This window comes from Leptosomus discolor, chromosome 22 (genome assembly GCF_034619465.1).
Source record: "Leptosomus discolor isolate bLepDis1 chromosome 22, bLepDis1.hap2, whole genome shotgun sequence".
NCBI lineage: Eukaryota > Metazoa > Chordata > Aves > Leptosomiformes > Leptosomidae > Leptosomus > Leptosomus discolor.
Window position 1 is genome coordinate 4,153,163 of NC_141412.1, and position 18,751 is coordinate 4,171,913.

The 18,751-nt window shown below is 39.6% G+C and overlaps 1 protein-coding gene across 1 annotated transcript; it reads left to right on the top strand.

Annotated features, from left to right (window-relative positions):
• Positions 1 to 753: 753 nt before the first annotated feature.
• JHY (junctional cadherin complex regulator) lies at positions 754 to 18,484 on the top strand. The gene is made up of 7 exons (XM_086476955.1): positions 754 to 1,088; positions 4,031 to 4,532; positions 10,858 to 11,477; positions 12,296 to 12,557; positions 14,402 to 14,488; positions 15,762 to 15,887; positions 18,281 to 18,484. The coding sequence occupies exons 1-7, from the start codon at positions 754 to 756 to the stop codon at positions 18,482 to 18,484; spliced, it is 2,136 nt and encodes a 711-aa protein (XP_086333081.1).
• The last annotated feature ends 267 nt before the right edge of the window (positions 18,485 to 18,751 follow it).

Here is an 18,751-nt window from a genome sequence, read left to right on the forward strand (position 1 = left end):
GAAATTATTCTGCATTTCCATACCTTAACAGTTGCCCCTGTACTAAAGTGAAACTCACGAGGTACCTTTAAAGGGACTGGTCGCAGGGTGTGCGCTGTAACTGACTAACGCACATTTCCTCACCAGACGCTGCCTTTTTCCTTCCTCCGTCTTGTAAGTATCTGACGGTGCAAATGACTTATGGACACCTATTGTAATCAAATGAAAAGAAACTCTTCCTAATTTAAGAACCGTCCAGTTCTTTTTACTGCGTTCTCTGTCACACACGCCTTCTTGCTGATAGCTTACATGTCACCATGGTATAAAGTTGAATCAAGAGAGCATATAAAGTTTCTTTTACTTCTCAAAAGTGAACAGATAAAACTTTGTTGCCTTGTCTTGTCTTCATTTTCTTTTTCATAAGCTGTTTATACATGATTAGCTTTGTTACCACTAAGGTAGCTTTCATAGCGATAAATCATGCATTTACTGTACAGTGACCTTGACGTTAACTGCTTAAAGGAAAATCAGTGTAACAGATGAAAGTAAAGAATTGTTTTAACTATAGAAGGTCAAATTCTGAGCCTAAGCCAGTGATACTACCCACAATTCCAGCTTTTAATAAACACAATCATTACTAGAGAGTGAACAACCTTTTTATATTTACTCTCATGTTTTCCAAATACAGGGCTGGCATATGCCACCAGTGAAAAACACAGAATGAATTCTTCGGATACGGAGTATATTTCAGTTTCTTCTCCACACACTTGCAACATGAGTAAAACTCATGTTCCTCAAAACGTACTCAAGCAGCCAGATTTCCACCCTGCGAACTGCAAAAGGCCATCTGTAAGCAAAGGGGGCTTTGCCTCAAGTTTGCACGACTCCCAAGAGTCTGACTCCGAAAGCCTTTTTCAGGAGAAACAGTATCAGTTAGGACTCCAGCAACGGATTCGTGAAAATGAAGAGCTGGTAGGACTATGTTCTGATGCATTGGAGAACGACAGCTTAGAAGAAGATAGCTTGGAAGACATGAGTTTAAGAGAACAAGGAGCTGAGTATGACACAAATCAATATATAAATGAGATACAAAACTGTGGTAATGGAAGGTAAGGTGTAGGATTTTGGTAGATGAGTAGAATAGCTCTGATGCTTTAAAACCTTATGGTCCTCAGAATATACATGACGTCTTCCAGACCAATTTATATTGCCAAAGTGCTATTAAGAGCACCTATGGACTTAATTACACACAAAGACGTACTGTTTCATCTTACCCACATCCATAATTATTATACCCATTTCTCCAACACAGCCTCAACCATTTATTATGTTGGCTGAAGCATAGGAGGTAGGAGGGTAAGATGAAGAAGGTCCCTCACAGACCTGAATAGGCTCCCCACATACTGGCTTTAGGCGCTTGCCTACAGAGGCGAACGCTGTGTGCCTATTTAGTTGCCTCTAAACCGGGCAGGCAAGAAGGTAAGAAGTGGAAAGCAGATACGTGCCAACAGAAACATAACTGGGTAGGCTAATGGGGGAGCATTTAACTGCAGTTTCTTCTGGTAAAGGCCTGTTAAAAGTAGATACCTTCCTATTCCTGCCTACGTGATCCAGAACTGCAGTCAGTGGAAGGAGCCCCAGTGACTGTAATAGGCCCTACAATATTTAGCAGTACGTGCTGGCTGCCATCCCAAATGGGCAGCCATTGCCATGTAACTGTCAGACCTTCAGATGCGTAGCAGCTCTGAGATCATGGGCTGGAGGTTTCTGGAGCTAGTCTGTGAATAAGGACCAGAGAAAACAAGAACCAGAACCAACAACTCCACTTTTCGTTCCTTACAGAGACACCTGTGCTGAGCAAACCAGGCCACTTCCTGTAAGAAAACTTAGAGGCAAAAATTGGAGGGTTGAATAAATGCATTTTGTCCTTATCACAGTACAAGTATAAAATTAAAATTGCCAGGGTTACTGTCACCTTTAAACATTCTTTAGAAAGCATTACCTTGGTACATAAAATAAAATTTAATTTGTCGTCATATGCTTGGAAGGTTTAACATTGTATAAATTGGGAATAATTCTCAAGCTTAAAGGGATTAAATTAAACCTGAAGTAATAATAATGTGCAGTTTCAATTTAATTGTCTACTTAAAATAAAATGGCAAACAAATGAAGGCTAAATGATTAATAGCATGCTTTTATTCACCTCCTCAACAGGCAAAATGGCCAGTTATTGAATATTTTATTGTGAGTGCAAATGATGTTAATTGTACTAGAAACATGCTCTAATTTTTAGTAATTTTTTTGACTGAATACTATGCTGAATGTGAGGCTCTTCATTAAATGGAAATTTAATTTTATTTTGTTTGAACTTAGCCTAGTAAGTACTCAAATACAGTCCATTAACCGGAGCAAATATCACAGCATATACATATGAAACCCCCTCTCTACATCCATTACTAACCTCGGAATTTGAAGAGGAAACGCTGCATCTGTTGTCGACATACAACACTTTTGTTGATGAGCACAGAGTCCATCTAACCTTTATATCAAGTTGGGGGGAGGAATAAAAGGTGCACTTTTTGTCTGCAGATGATTAGAGATGAAGGAGCTCTTCACACTCATTTTGTTCCCGTGCAGTGACCTGGCCTGCATAATACAATTGAGCTGCTGTGCACACATTTCAGCACAATAGAACTCTTTAGCATTACACTTTGTTCTTTGAATCATTGCAACTATATTACATATTTCTGTACTCATTTCAAAATATGGTCACCTAGTTCTGTTTACCTGTGGTGTATGGCAACCACGAATAATGTTTTCACCCATGTAAATCGTCTAATCTGTAGTATACAGGATACCACGGCACCAATGCTACCTGAAATTGAAAGCATTGCTAGAGAAACAGATTATTTTATAATTAGGAGCCACTTGAAATATAGGCATAAGCATGTAACTAATTTAGAAAGGATGAATAAATAATTTATGGAAATGTTACTATAATTAACTATGCCACAGTTTGGAGAATCCGACAGATGAGTACATTTCTTCTAATAGGAACTGAAGAGTCAACCAGGTTTCAGTGCCTATAAATGTCACTCTGAAAGGCTTACCATTTGCCAGTGCCCAAGAAACCAGGACTGTACAGCGGGTCCAGCTGAGAAAAAAACAGTTAAAAGCTTTTTTCTCCCACACTCCTTACTCCTGCCACTGCCTGCAAGTCTCCTGGAAGCCAATTTGCATGTATTTGCTCCTGCAGTTGATTTTCCTCCTGTTGGATCAGACCATAAATCATAAACAGAATCAATTGTGGGTTTTTTAAGGCAGATCATCTTTGTTTGCTTTATGGCAAATGTAGTTCAGAGCAATGATTTGGACACTTGTTTAAAAAAAAAAAAAAAAAGCCAAACCCACAAAACTTTCTGATTTATATTTTTCTACACTTATCTCAATTACAGCCTGTTTTTAAAAGAGAAGTTGCTTTAAGTCTTTTATAGAGAGTTTTTTATTGAAACATCATGATGTTTCGTAGGAATGAGAAGAGAGATTAAAAATACAGAGTTGTAGGCTATTCTTGTTAGGCAGTCTCAAACTGGTATTTGAGAGAGCGATTTTACCAGGAATATCACTTTTATTTCACACACCAGAGTCTTTGAAGAATGAGCAACACACGCTGTGTTCTGTAGACCACATCATTTTAAAGGAAACAACAGAAGCTACAATAGATTATTTCATCTTTTAGTTGATTCTACTAGTACTTATGATTGTGTTCTACTTCAGGTTGTATTCTACTGTGGTCTGAATGTTAGGCCAATGTATCATTCACTGATAATGAAAACTAAAAATGAAGAGGAGTTCCTGCCTAAATTTTCAACTAAAAGAATGTTTGGTAAAACTGTTCTGATCCCAGCCCCACAAATGGCCATACTGTATGCACTGAAATAATTCAGTTGACCATATTTGCAGGACATTCCTTGGCCCGAATTGCACACTGAAATAATATAGAATTTATACAATTTATGCATAAATAATTTAGTGTTTCTTTTTTAAATAGGAAAGAACAGCCTGTGGACAAATATTTCAGCCTAAGATACAATCCTAACTGGAAGAACACAAAAGAGGTAGCAGAATTTTCTGAGGCAGAAAAAGCATCTCAAGTTGCTGGAGGAAGCAGTGTGGACTTTTCACAAGGTTCGTTTTACCTCCGTTCCAGTGGCTCCCCAGAAAAAAAGAATCAGCAGAAGGTAAAGTCACAAGATTCATTCTCGGAGTTTGGTACAGAATTACTAAGCTTTTGTGAACCAACTGCCGTGGTCAGCAATGAACCTTTTAGGCTACATACCAAAGGGAAGGAATCTGCAGATAACTGTCATTTCAAAGATAGTCCCAGTACAAATGGCCATGCTTTTTGTCTTCAGATGCGAGAAGATCAATCACAAAGAGTAAAAAAAGATTTTGTGGAAAGAAATAAACAGACCTTAGGATTACGTTCAGAGAAGATAAATTCCTATCTTCAATTACACAGTAAAAAGCAAGAGAAAGTTCTTCAAGAGCAGGTAGGTGACTTTTACATGTTTCCTAACGGGCACAACCTGAGGACTGCCTGGTGTTAAAGTGGAATAGCTGTGTGATCAGGTTCGCAGAGGAGGTAATTAGATTTACAATCTATCATGCAACTGATAACTTATGATTTCCAGTAAGAATCTTGTTCACCCTTTATGGAATAATTGGCAAGTCCTCAGTTATTCACAACCCCAGAGAAGGCCTTGTTACAAGCCTAGTTAAGCTGCGTATGTTCTTGGCCATGAAGCATGTCACAGAGGTGAACTCTCACTAGTTTTTTTATCTTGATGCTAAAGAAATGCTGTCTTCCTTTCTATGAGATCTACGTTGCACCTTAGCAGTGGTTCTTTTTTGCTGCCTCTGATTTTCTCTGCTTGGCCAACATGAATTTGATGATGATTATCTCTGCTAATAGCGTTTTCCAAGTTTTGCTCAATGCAGCAAATGCAAATTGCTTCTAATAACAGAACACTCACAATTTTTTTAATGGCAGTAGGAAAACTTTGATGTCACCGTTTGGCTTTAAAAGCCGTATTAGTGTTTTTCCACATACATTGATCATAACAAAAAAAAAAGTGTATGTGAAGTTGCACTTGAGTTTAGGAACCAGAAGACACACGTGGTCACGCTGCTTTCAAGGGCCATGCACGCTCTTGCTTGTCACTGTCATTTAGGGCCATGAATGCAGGAATATCCAAGAAATACGTGTTAGATTTGGGTGGTCAGACAACCCTTTCCCTCTACTTGCTTTCTCAGCCAGACCAAACCTTATCTTTGAAATCAGTCAGCAGATATCAATCATGTACTTGGATTTGAAGGGCCTAGCTTTCTTACGATTGGCTGTGAAATGTCAGACAACTTGTATTAAGGATTAAGTGGAAATGTAATTACAGTTCCTAATGAACGATTATACATGAGTTTGTTGCTTTTACTTGCTATTTATTATGCATAATGGGAAGGTGGGAGTCATTGAATCACTCCACGGCTTGTAGCATCGGAGATTCTTAACTTGCAAAACTACAGAGACTTTCGGCCTCACGTGACACGTTTACCAAGTCTAATGAACAGTTGACACAACATTAGAGGGCATCTGCTGACTACATTACAATGAGTGTAATGGTGGACAAGCTTTTTTCTAGCAGAGCTATTAAGAGCACTTGGTTTTTTCAGTTATAATTTGGTTGATGGTAAAAATAATTGCTGTAGATTGATGCTAATTAAAGCTGCGTTGATATGATTATGTTTACTATTTGGGGAATTCTGAAAATGTTTCGTATGTAAGTACTGGAGCCAGGGATCAGGACTTTATTGTGTAGACACTCTTCAAAGATGTGTAATAGAAAAAAAATGTGTTAAAATTAGGGTTATGTTCTAAGATTGCCTTGCTGAAGTAGCCATGGGGACAGCAGAGCTGTGACATAGCGGGAGCCGGGCAGCATGCGTGTAGAAAGGTGTGTTTCTTTCCTTGACAGGTTGATACAGCTGCAAAAGTATCACCACTTACTGTCAGCTGCCTTTGTATTTGCTGCAGATGAGCATAGGAAGAAGCACATACCTCTCTTGTTCTTAATCAAGACATCCATTGCTCCATCTTGTTGAAGGGAGTGAAATAAGGCCTGGAAAACTGTATCAAAATTGCAAAAACACCAAGTATGCGAAGAAGCAAACAAGCCACATGTCTTCTGCTGGAGTGATCAAACATATTCTGAATACTGTTTTTTCCAAAACTGGATTATTTTGAGTTTTGCAGGATGTTGACGCTGTTTCTCTTGATATGGTCTCTGTTGGCTGTCAGGTCCTGTGGTAATGTGTTTACACTGCAGTAAGTACTTTGCCTACAGCTTTTTTCAACTGACATAACATTAGGTAAATATTTGCAGCCTCATTCTTGCAAGATTTACAGCTGTTATCTCTGTGCATAGAAAGCAGGCTGTATGTACCAAAACATACCATAAATGTGTGTTGATCTGTATATTTACTAATTTATATAGCATTTTATAAAGCATCAAATTCTTTGCAATGTTGCCTGATCCTTTAAGAACCTGATGATGAGTTTCTTTGAGAGAGAGAGAGGGAGAAAGAGAGAGAAGTAGTGGCCCAATCTAGCTCAGCTGTACTCAATATGAGTTGCTTTCCTACCTACAAGCTCCTTACTTCAAAGCAAGGAACATAATGTACAATTTTTTAATGGCTCTAGACCAAGGCACTCAGACTCTCTGTGCACTGCGCCTTACCTCAGTGTAAACACCTAATCAAGATTGCCTGCGCTTCAACAATAGCAGCCAAATGCAATTCGAGAACCACAAGCCTTTGAAGTCCTCACTGCAAAGGCCGGTTTTCTAGTCTGGGATAATGACATGCCATGATTGCTGTCTTTGTTGTATCTTTTCAGTAGAGAAGCAATTATGGGCCTCAATTTAACAGAATAGGCATTATACAGCTTATGATTCTCAAAATGCAATTTCATTTGATCATTTTCTCAATTTGATTGGTATTAATAGAATAGTTCACAAAAAATGCTGGCAGAGGTTGTGTCCTGTTCCTCTTTCAAAGAGATAATGTAGAAGTATGCTTTACCTGCCCAGTAAACTATCAGTGCGGTGAGTTGGTTGGTTCCTCCAAAAACATCTTGCTGCCTGCAAAGCCGTATCTATCCACACGTCAGGAAAACTGTGTGGTAACTTTCAATTTGTGAACTTTTCTGGTCCCATCTAATAGAATCTGCATTGCCATTTGAAGCAATGAGATCACGCGAAAACTCGATAATAAACCCCACCTACATTTTCCTAGTTGTCCCAACCTCTCACCGCCAAAGATGAGAGGCTCAGCTCCCCAGAAGGGTTGTTTAACACTTCCTTCACGACTGTGATTTTCAGTTAGTAATTCTCTTGGTCACAAATATCTTCTCGGTGCAAGTTCTCCTGTGTTAGCCAGTGTCACTCTGCAGCGGTGCACAGGTACTTACCACAAGCATGAGTCCAGCACATAGTTAGCTGTAGTCTCTAGGGTGAGACTGCCTAACTGCACACTTAATTGAGGTCACACCTGCTATAATAATTAGCAGGACAGGTTGGGACAAAACAAGTATAAATAAAAAATAAAAAAGCATTGTTTTTCCTGAAGTTTTATAGATTGGGAAAAAAAGTGATGTTTTCAAGAAAAATGTTTATTGTTGCTACATTTACCAGGGTATTGCTTGGCTTTGAAATCTGTAGCGCCAGCAGCCACCCTCAAAAAATTGCTCAAATTTCATTTCCAGCCATCGTGCTACCACAACTGTGGCTGTGTGAAGATGTTCTTGTGTGGGGGCTTGCTGTTTCGCACAAGCTGTTTGGTGTTGTCGCCAGGCTGTGTGTGTGTTAGATGTTTCATTTCTGCAGCTACTCCTTGTACTCTTCTACCAACATGAGTATGTTTTGCCATCTTTTTCTGCATGACCCTATTGTTCAAGACCTTGCCATGGTGTGTGTCATCCATCAATATCTTGGTACACTGGCTGATTGCTTGGACAATGATGATTGTCTAGCTGCTTTTTTGTTATTAGGTACATCCTCTGGCTCTCATATAAATGGAGAAGGCCAGACATTTGAGATTTACAAGTAGGTTTCTGTGGTGCGTAATTCCCGCAATTTTCTTTTCCTCTCTTCTTCTTAAAAGTAGAAGGAATACTCCCTACTACCACACCACTGTTAAATGGTTCTGTGCTTCCTTTTTCACATTGTCTTTTAGCTGTTCATTTTCTTGTTATCTCTTACATAATGCCTAACTTTAGCATTTTAGCTTTAATAGGAGGCAAATTATTTTTCATTCTTTCCCCAAGACTTTTAAATCCTTTCATGTAGTTGGGCTATGGCCATAAACATTCTTGGTTTTTAGGTTAAAGATCCTAACGCTATTGACGAGGAACCAGTTCAGAGGGTCCTGCCATTCCAGACTGTGAAAATGGAGCCTGAAGACAAATGGTACCTGAAAGTACAGCAGCTCAAGGTTCCTTTTGCGTAGAACATGATAATTGAAATGTATTCGTAAAAGCATTGAAGTGTGAATATTTAAAGCTGTAATTCTGAGCTCAAATAATCTTATGTATTTAGCACATTATTTGCTTGATATTAATGTAAAAGCACAAACTAGTACATGGTCACCTTTGATGGTTCATGAGGATTCTGAGCTAGAACTTAACTGCTGTTGCATTACCCATCTCCTAAAACCCCCGTGAACATCAAGGAGTTACCATAAAAAAGAAAATGTTACATGTAGGAAAGATGCACTGACCTTCTGTCTGCACATATGTCTATAGATCTGTTTTATGCTGGCCTTTCAAACCAATGTATTTGGAGCAATAAAAGAGACCAGATTATCATCACCGATGAAAACCAAGAACTGCAGAACCAGAACTCCCAGCCAACTGGAATTATTATTGGCACACCTAATAATTCTCTCTGTATTGCAAGTATCTGAAGTAATTCAGGCAGACTGTTTAAATTCCCCGCTGTTCACTTAAGACTGGAAACTGCACGTCTATAAAGGACAAACAAGATTTTATGCTGCTGTTCATTGTGAGAGATGGGCTTTATATAGAGAATTTCAGAATGAAGGAGGTATTTTACAGAGCCACTCATTCCATTTAAATGGGAAAACACTGGCCTGGTCCCAGTTTGGCAGCAGTTCATGCTTTCCACCAGTGGCACAGTATGCCAGAACATTAATCGTTACAGCAGAGGTCGCGCTAACAAATCATCATCTTGGCACCAGGAGTCGGGATTCCCCAGCGCTAAAGCTTTTGCCAAAACATTCTGCTCTATACGTGGATTTAATACCTACCATTAAGTAGTTATTCTGAGTGCATATGCTACGTAGTGATTGCAAGTGTTGCTAACAAAAGAACCCTAGAGAGACAGGAGGATGAAATGCAGGATTTTAGTGCTGACAAAGATTAAATGGACTGAGAATGGATTTGTATATTCCCTAGAAGGAAAGCCATGTCTTCCCTCAACATGGACAACACCTGATGCTGTAATTGGAAAGTGATGAATCTTAAATAAACTCCAGCTTTAGAGTATGCCAGTTTATCTCAAGACAGTAGTCCTGATCTGTTTAAATTCTTAAATTGTTTCTTATCATTTGGGTAATGTTTTGCAGGATACAGGGCGGGGAGGAGTGCTTAGTTTAGAAACAAAATTATGTAAGTCATTGACGTCAGTCTGTCTCTACTGTGGACCAGCCTCATAGTGTGTACGTAGCCATCTTTTCCTGAAATTTAGTAGTGTTTACTTTCAGTAGAGGATAAAACCCAAGAACTGATCTGATTTTTGAAACATTTTCTGGAGATGGTTGACGGTAGTCCTGTGCATTTAAGGGCACCTACTTTTGCACCTCATTCAGATAGAACTCCCTCATTCCATATTTACCAGAGCATAATTTCTTAGATATGGTCTGCATCTGTAAAGAAACATTTTCATCATGTTCTGCTTCAGAATTTGTCTCAGGCCATTAAGCAAAGCTTCTATGCAGTATTACACATTGTCTGTGCAGCACCTGAATAGCATCTGTGCTTCTGTTCTTGACTAGGGGTTCCTACATATTTTAATTTTGGATTTAAGTCTATCCAGGCCATCACCAGTCTAGTCAAACTTGTGCAACTGGCCTAACTCATTATCAGTACAGTAAAGAACTGTTTCATAGTCGTGAAGGACCAATACCATACCTAGGTCTCTTTAAGGGCCCTTCTATCAGGACATGTTCTGTTAATTCAAAAACCCCAAAGCCTTACAAATACCAAAAAGAGAGACTGTTTTCCATACCATACTAGACTTCAGGACACAGATGCTTTTACTTTTACACTTCACTCCCTGCTAAGAGCTCACTTTTAAACTAATTTCCATCGCGATACTCACTTGGCCCTATAAAACCGGTAATTCTCTTCAAGTTGTGAGTGTACATTAAACAGGGGTGGCTGGCCCCATACATCACTGATTTTAAAAGGATAGATGATTATGCACTCCAGCCTGTTCAGGCCTGTTCAAGGCACCGCTTCAACACATTTCAAAGTTCAGTACCTGTCCAGAACTCATTTCATTGTAACCTGTGCAGCTTTTTAAGGGCTAAAATAAGAATGTTGTCCTGAATTAGCATCATAGAACATGATGCAATCTAGTCAAAACATCAGTTAATCAGTTAAATTGTAGAATTCTAAGACATAGCTTCATGAAAGACATTGTGAGAGGCAAACTTGCCCATACACTTGTATATTGTTGATCTTAATGAACATATAAAATAGCAGCCATTGAAATTCACCCCACTTTCGATAACTTCTTTTAGGATCACCAAAATAAATCCTCCCAGAGGAACAAAATTAAATCCGATCAGAGTCTCAAAGGGAGAGCTTTCCGAAGGCATGATAGCCAACCACCACCAGGAAGACCAGCAGAACCAAAGTCTTGGCATCACAGGCACCACCAAACAGCAGAATTTCAGGCTGCTCCCGTGCAGGCAGTAGAGCAAGACAACAGCAGCGCACTGAAGAAATGGCCGCATCCACGTCGTGTTGGCCCTGACACTAGTACAGCAGCAAATTCAGATACTTGCTTAAATAATTTTCCAAATTCAAGACATTTTGTTAATCATGATTTTACCACATCTACCTATCCTTTTCATCCAACATTACATAAATTTAACCCAGCAGAGGTTGTATCTCCAGCATATACCAGCAAGGAGAACAAGAAGTATCAGCATGATCCTCCAAATGGACTTCCACGTGACCAGCAACATTTATACAACCATGTCCCTGTGCTGTGTTTCACAAGTCGTAACAGTACCAATGGTCAAGCACATCCAAATCAGAGGAATATTTCATCTACTTTTAGTGCCAATTTTCAAGAATTGGTGAAGAATCAAATATCACTTCAGGATTGCAAAAGACCCATATATGCGGATAAAAGGTATCAGCAGCATGCTATCAGTAGTTTATGGTAAGGCTGTAAGTGTTGAAAGGGTATTATAACACTATGATGCCCAGAAACAAAAAAGAAATGGACAAGAAAATGTTTTAAAGTTCAGAGTACAAAATTATTCTGCCACTATAGATTACTCCCAACTTAAGATGCATTACAACTATTGATTGCTAAATATGGTATTGGAAAAGGACAGTTCTGTACTCCAGGCTCTGTTGCACACAGAATTTTCCACAACTGAAAGTTTCCTTCTGAAAGGCTAAAAGGTGAAGTTTAAGAAATAGCTAGCAAAGAGGACTGCGCATAAACTAAGTCTGCTGATAGCTGCACAGAATTATATCAAAACGTGCCTTGCAGCATGAATATCCAGAGTCATTCCAGTGCCAATTCTGGCTTGCCACACATGGGGAAGGGCATGAAAATCCTTAGTTATGTAGAATTTCACCTGCCTTGATAAAAATGAAGGTTTTATTTCATATAGACAATTAATTCTTTCAGTACTTGGCAGGCCCAATGCAAAGCCATTTAAAGGCAGTTTTCGTTGGCTTAAGCTAGCTTTGCATCAGGCTGAAAGTTTCCCCATCTACAATTTTTCCATTTATTTTAAACAGTTTCCATACACTTGGGTGCAAGCAGTCAGTCACTGTGAAACACCCATCTTTCCATCTTCGTGTTCCCCATATATTCTGTAAGCAAGGATCGTTCCATGTACAGATTTCTTGTTGAGCCATCTGCTATATACGAATAAAGATTCTTATTTTTACCCCTCTTTCTTTTTTGAGGCTTTCTCAATCTTCTGTTCACAGTTCACCAACAGCCCCTTGCACAACCTCCCAATTTACACAAATGATGGAGCGACGTCACCAAGAAATCACTCGTTTGACAGAAGCTCACTTAGCTGACAGGCACTTGTTCAGCCTGCTTCCACCTATAATCCCACAGGCAGAAAGTGGTTCAGAGGTAGATCCGGAGACCAGTGAAGGAAATCAAGTGAAAATAAGCCGAAGGATCTCAGAAGGGTATCTCATGCAAATGGAAAAGCAAAAACAGCCTAAAGCCAGCAACAAGGTAAGCGAAGAAATGTGGATTGGATGGTTTCACATTTCTATTTCCCCCTCTCGCTAATATTTTTTTTCTTAATAATCCAAAGATCTTCCCCCCAAAAAAAAAAAAAATAATGGGGACTGAGAAGTATTTCATTGTTACAGAGAGCACACTGTCACACATTGACTTGCCCAGAGCTTTAAAAACCAAGGAACAAAGGTGGAAACAGACAGTGCAATCATTTCAGTCTAAAGAGCAAGGCGGTTCACCACCACCTCACCCTGTGTCACTTTCAGTCTTGATTAGCTCTAAGAACACACAGAGCAGTGTTTGTCCTTTAAGTTACCCAGTGATAAAATGATTTAGAATAAAGCTATTTGTATAAAGCAGCAGGTAGCCAGGCCTCAGAGCTGAGCAAACCATTACCCTGGTCATGCTCATTTGCTATCCAACTCAAATCTCCTGGTTTCCAAGGGAATCAAGTGGAACAACAACAAACTTAGAGGATTTGTAAAGCTAACGGCATAAACATTATTACAAGTCCCCTGATGATCCAATTTTGGTCCTTATTGAAACTTGGTTGTTTTTGTCTTTTCTGTGTGTCCGGTTTCATACTGTAACCAGTTAACACAGATGCAGTGGAACAGCATGGAGATATCCCTGTGTGTCCATGACAAATTAAATGTTTAAGAAGTTAGCTGCAAGTCTCAGGGCAGACAAACTAAGCTGGAATAATTACTCGTGTGTTTCATCTAGGAGGCAGTTTGTGTGTTGCTGCTTGAATGCCTCTAAGAAGAATTAGCTGGATTATGATAGTAACTGAAGGGCAGATTTCCTTCCCTTTCTGTTCTCCTGAGTTCAAACCATTGGTTTTGTCCTGTATTTTCAGTATCTTTCTCACGCTTCGCATGTGAGGAATGCCACAGAGAATAAGACTGTTTATGTCTCACAGAAAAATCCGGCTTTTCCTGATAAACGAATGCAGTCATACTCATCAAATGAAGTGAGAAAACCCTGATTTCGCTGTAGACAGCTGAATGATTAACTCTTCACAGTACCTTTAATTAAAAGTTAGGTGTAAGTATGTCACAAAAGAATAAGGATAACTGACACAAAGAAACATTAAATAGAAAATTCAGTGCATGGAATTAGTTTCTCTGCAGTTGAGTTTAACTTGGACATGCCCTTTGAAGAAATGCACATTTTGTTTTCCTGTAGAAATTTCTTGGTGTTTCTGCATTACTCTTGTGATTGAAATTACTACAGAGCTGGTCATAGTGAGTTTTTTAAATGTCACCCACTTCTAAAAATCAATCTAATGTTCTTGAAAGAGATTTAAAAGATTCTGGAAGTATTGGGGTCTTTCGAGTAATGTCATGAAGTATTGAAATGGCATAACCCATTGCTCAGCTTCTTCTTCCCTGGGCACTTGTAAAGCTTTTGCTGTGCTGCAAGGCATGTCTTTTTCAACTGTCTGTGAACAATTTTCCATTGCAGTTTTGAGAACAAAGGAAGGTTACTATTACTAATAATGTTTGCCTCGTTTTTTTACCACCAAAATCAGGTACTTTTTAATAACAGTCAAATGGGTCACTTCAAGCTGTTTAAAAATAAAGCTCACAATAGATCATTTTTGACTGAGAAAACATTGCTTTGTAATTTGGATGATTACCCACCTAGATTCAAAGGAAATACAGTCTAATTTTACTTGTGCAATTAACTCAATCATTTTGGTCACTTACATGCCAGAGGTAAGACTGAGACTGCAAGTTGAATCCTGCTTTTATCTTGGGTGTCCACCACAAGACTTGCTTTAATTGTGCTCTCCATGAAATCATACAAAGGAAAATCTGGTGTTTGTTTTTCAGCCATGTAGCTCAAAAGCCTACATAAATCTGAATGTGAATGTGAAGCTTGGAGGCCTTGGACCTGACTATGAAGCAATCAAAGAGAAAGTAAGCGGTCCTTATTCCACGATCTGCTTTTCAGCTCTGCAAAGTGCACTTCGGGCAGTGGCAAAGAAATCACTGCTGAGAAGCAACTTACGTTTGTCTGGTGCTTTCTGTGCTTGACTCTAGGTCTAGCTTGAGATCCTAAGGGGAGATTCAAATAGAAGGAAAGACGACTTGTGGACGATTTTAACGCTCTGATTTTGCAGTTCCAGAAACTGGGAGTGGTTCACAGAATTCAACAGGGCTAATTGCACATCAGTAAATTATACACCCACGTGACTGAGTTGCATTGTCATTCCCAGTGTAGAAGATTTGCCCAGCCTTCAAAGTGGGAGTAAGAAGTTGTGTAAACATAAGAAGAAAATAGCTGGGTGTGCATTACCCCTGTTGAAATGGAAACAGATTGTTCAGAACAAGCATCTCAACAATTGGTATCGTTTGACCTGTTCTCTGCTGATAATGAGGGTCTGGTAGCAGCTGTATGTCTAAGGTGCTGCAGACTCCATCCTGCATGCTTTGAGACCCTATTAATCTGACATCAGGGGCTTCATGTGGCATTCTTTGTAGAAACATTGTAAGACAGCAGGAAGGAAAAAAGGGTAAAATGATCATCCCTTTGGAGTCACTGAGAAGCCCCTGTATTTTCTTCCTCTTTGCTATAAATGAAACAGATTAGAGATCTGAAATTGGAATGGACAGAGTGGTGCATAGCCCAGGACTCTGTGCATTTTTAACGCCATTATAACACTTCTGGAACCTGGCATGCCACTGGGGCATCTTTGCATTGAAAGGAAATAATTGACATGGGCTGGTAACAGGGGCAAGGTAGAGCGTACTGCTGAATTTGAGCATAATGAATTGCTGGAAATGTAAGACACACAGCATCAGTTAAGTAAATGAAGCCTGTCGTTCAGGGCCTTAAAAGTAAGTACAGAGGCTTTAAAAGTCATTGCAAAAGCTGGCAGAAATTAGCATGGTCATTTTAGAACTGAACAGATACATTGAAACATTCAGAATAAAGATGTGTCTGTTGCATTTCTGTTGAGCTCTGTCCTCGATACAGTCCAAGAAAAAGCTCTTAACAATGAAGCATGACTAAAAAAGCTGTGCCATTTATCAGGATTTCCTGTTGTGTTCTGCTGAGGAATGATCAATAGCATAGCCAGGTTAAACAGCAACAGAGGTGTAAATGGAAGACTCTGCCAGCAGAGAAAGTGTTTCATTGATGGATCCACTGAGACATTTAATTAACCATACACTTTTTTCCTTTTGTCAGAAAGAGAAGTTAAAGCAACAGAAGGAATATGCAAAGCAAATTAAGGAACACAATATGAAAAGCATTGCTTCGGTTCAGAGGTTGCCTACAAAACCACAGGTCACATCTTCACTGTCAAGACAGAAAGTAAGAACAGGGTCCCTTTAAAACACGTACAGAGAGAGTTTCTGGACTTTGCAGAAAGAAAAAGCATAAACTAAACTCACAGTAGGCTAAAATGGTTTCTCCATTTTGATTTTCCTTTTAACAACCCTAAGGACTTCTACTCTCATGGGATCCTGGCAAATGCTCACCTGTGCATCTATTCTGTTATGGCTGTAGCCGTATGCCAAGGGTCGCCGATTTCTTTGCCAACAGCGGTCTTCAGTCCGTGCGTCTGCCTTGCTCTTCGTGAGAGCCTGCCAAGTGGAAACGGAGCAGCACTCCGTCCAAGCTACCAGCACTCAACTTGGCTTAAACAGCTACTGATGTTTTCCTGGGGAAAGGGTGGGAATAAAGGAAAGTGGGACCCTGCTAGGAACATTACCCCATGCAGGACATGCTCTGCTTCACGTCAGCAGCAGAGACCACGCTACTGCAGAGTGCACTCTTCTAATGGACCACAGATATCCTCTTGTTAGTCTATTATCCACCTGCCTGCCAGTCTCACTCACAAATTCTTTTCACTTCAGTTGCATAGCTACAGTAATTGGTCTTATTTTTCAAGCCCATACAACATCACTTTAGCCTTCACTGGCCTTCAAAAATAGCCCAAATGAGCAACGACTGACTGCATGACAGTAGCGTATGTAAACAAACAAAGGGAGCACCTTTTCCCTGTTGCAGGAAGTAATAAAGCTCTGGAAATAGCATATATTTTGTCCGATCAGTTCTGCAGGAGCTCACCTGCCTGGTGCTGAAAGCATGCTACCAGGTATTTCTCCAAGGTGATTGATAAATGAGAACTGCATGATTCAGGAAAAATGTTTTGGAGTTTAACATCAGTTGAATTCCTCAGTTACTTACATGTATTTCCAAACCTTGCGTGAACCACAGAGATGAAACTGTATTCTTTGGATGTCAGAAGGAGTTTGGATTCCTTCAGAAGATTTCTCAGGCACTCTTTCACCAAGAACATGAGATCATGCAGCTTCCACTTCGGACATAACAGGAGTTTCCAAATATATGCAACTGAAACATCAAAAAATATCCCAGGTTAAACCAGGGCAATCTCAGTTTCAGGATTTCCGTGGTACTGTTTCCATTCCCTCTGCAAGACAGCCTCCCGGATTCCATACATCATTCCATACTATTTGACACTCTCACAGCTTCTTCTTTGCACTCATCTTTCTGCGTGGCCCTGCTCAGCTTCGGTGAGACATGGCAGATCTAGAACAACAGCTTGCATGCTCCCGTTTTCCTTTTTAATTTTGGTAGTCAAGCCTATCATGCAGTAGAACCTGAGTCCAGCTGAACAGAGCTGACGTACTTCTTGCTCGCGCAACGTAGGCTTTACCTACATCTCACATTCACACATGCAAGTTTACCGACATGCTGCTGCAGAAATGCATACTTGGAAAAGCGCGTGATCGAAGGAAAGAAACACTCGCCCGGTGTGGGAAGTACGGCTCTTCAAGATACGCTGTCCCTATCAGTTTTCCTTTGCTGCCCTCCTTTCCCTCTGCTTCACAGCGTGTTTGTTCAGCATATGCACATTCAGACCGTATGAAGTAGGGAAGAGTTGGAGGGGTGGTTTATTTCTTGCTGCTGTTCGTATTCGGTACAGTGCGTGTGGGTCCTGCGCTGAATGGGTGTTACTGGTAAAGAAATTTCCAGTCGCAATAGAGTATACATGGTTACATCAGAACTCTGGGAAGTCTGTGGGAGGCCATTCTTTGTTTTACTCTGAAACAGTTACCTGTTAAGGATTGGCATGTCTAATACCGTCCTCACTTGTTCAGAAAGCTTTTCTTCTTCAGAACTGGGTTAGCTTTGAAATCAACCTAAAAGGAATTTGGTGAGGGATTATATTAAACCAGGTTCCAGAGAATTTAAAACAATTACCTTGACTTCATTTCAAAACTTGTTTTAACGTTTTAGGCCTTTCAGTACATTTCCTTAGGATTTGTCATAGGAGTACTCTGCTTCCATCTTGTCATATTAACCTGCAGAACTCCCTGCTATGAGATATGACTGAGGACAAGAGCTTAATGAGACTGAAAAAAAAAAAAAAGAGGGAGAAAAAAATGTTTATAAATTTAATAGAGTCATGTTGCTTTTTAAAGAAAAAACACTGCTTCAGTATTTAAGTTGGGCTCCAGTGGTGTCAGAAAGCAAATCTCCTTGATGTGGGTTATTTTGCCCACTGCGGATTTTTCTTGCAGTCACCACTAAAGGATGTAGTGTTGAACACACTGTCAGAAACAAGATCAGGAATTAGGAGAACTATTAATTTGACTCAACATAGAAATGCCTAAATTTTCTTGGAAATATCGGTCAGGTTTTCTCTTAATCAGTTACCCCAATTTTCATGTTTTTAGGCGCTGGAATATGCTAAGAAGATTCCTAAACCAAAGACTTTCATGGCAAGACAATCACCTGAAGAGGTGAAAGAGGAAAGAGTTCTGCTACAGACTTTAAATGGAGACGGTTTACCTCAAATCACATTCTTGGAAACTTTGCAAAATAGACACGAGAAGGAGAAGCAAGTTGTAGCTGCTTTCAGAACCCTTCATATCTTATAAGTATTTTGAAATTATTAGGGATCTCTTCAAGGCAAAAACGTCTGAACTATTTAATTATGAGCTATGACTGTCATATATGGGTTTCCCATTCCAATGAAATGTGAAGTGGCTTAAGTTTAATCATTGTTAAATTTTAGAATCTGTTCTACTATACCTAATTTTTAAAAATGTAAACAGTTGCATATGTAGCATTTTAAATATGGTCATCTCTGTTGTTGTTTTTCTTAGAAATCAACTGATCTAGCAGTTGCATCTTTCAGCCTAATC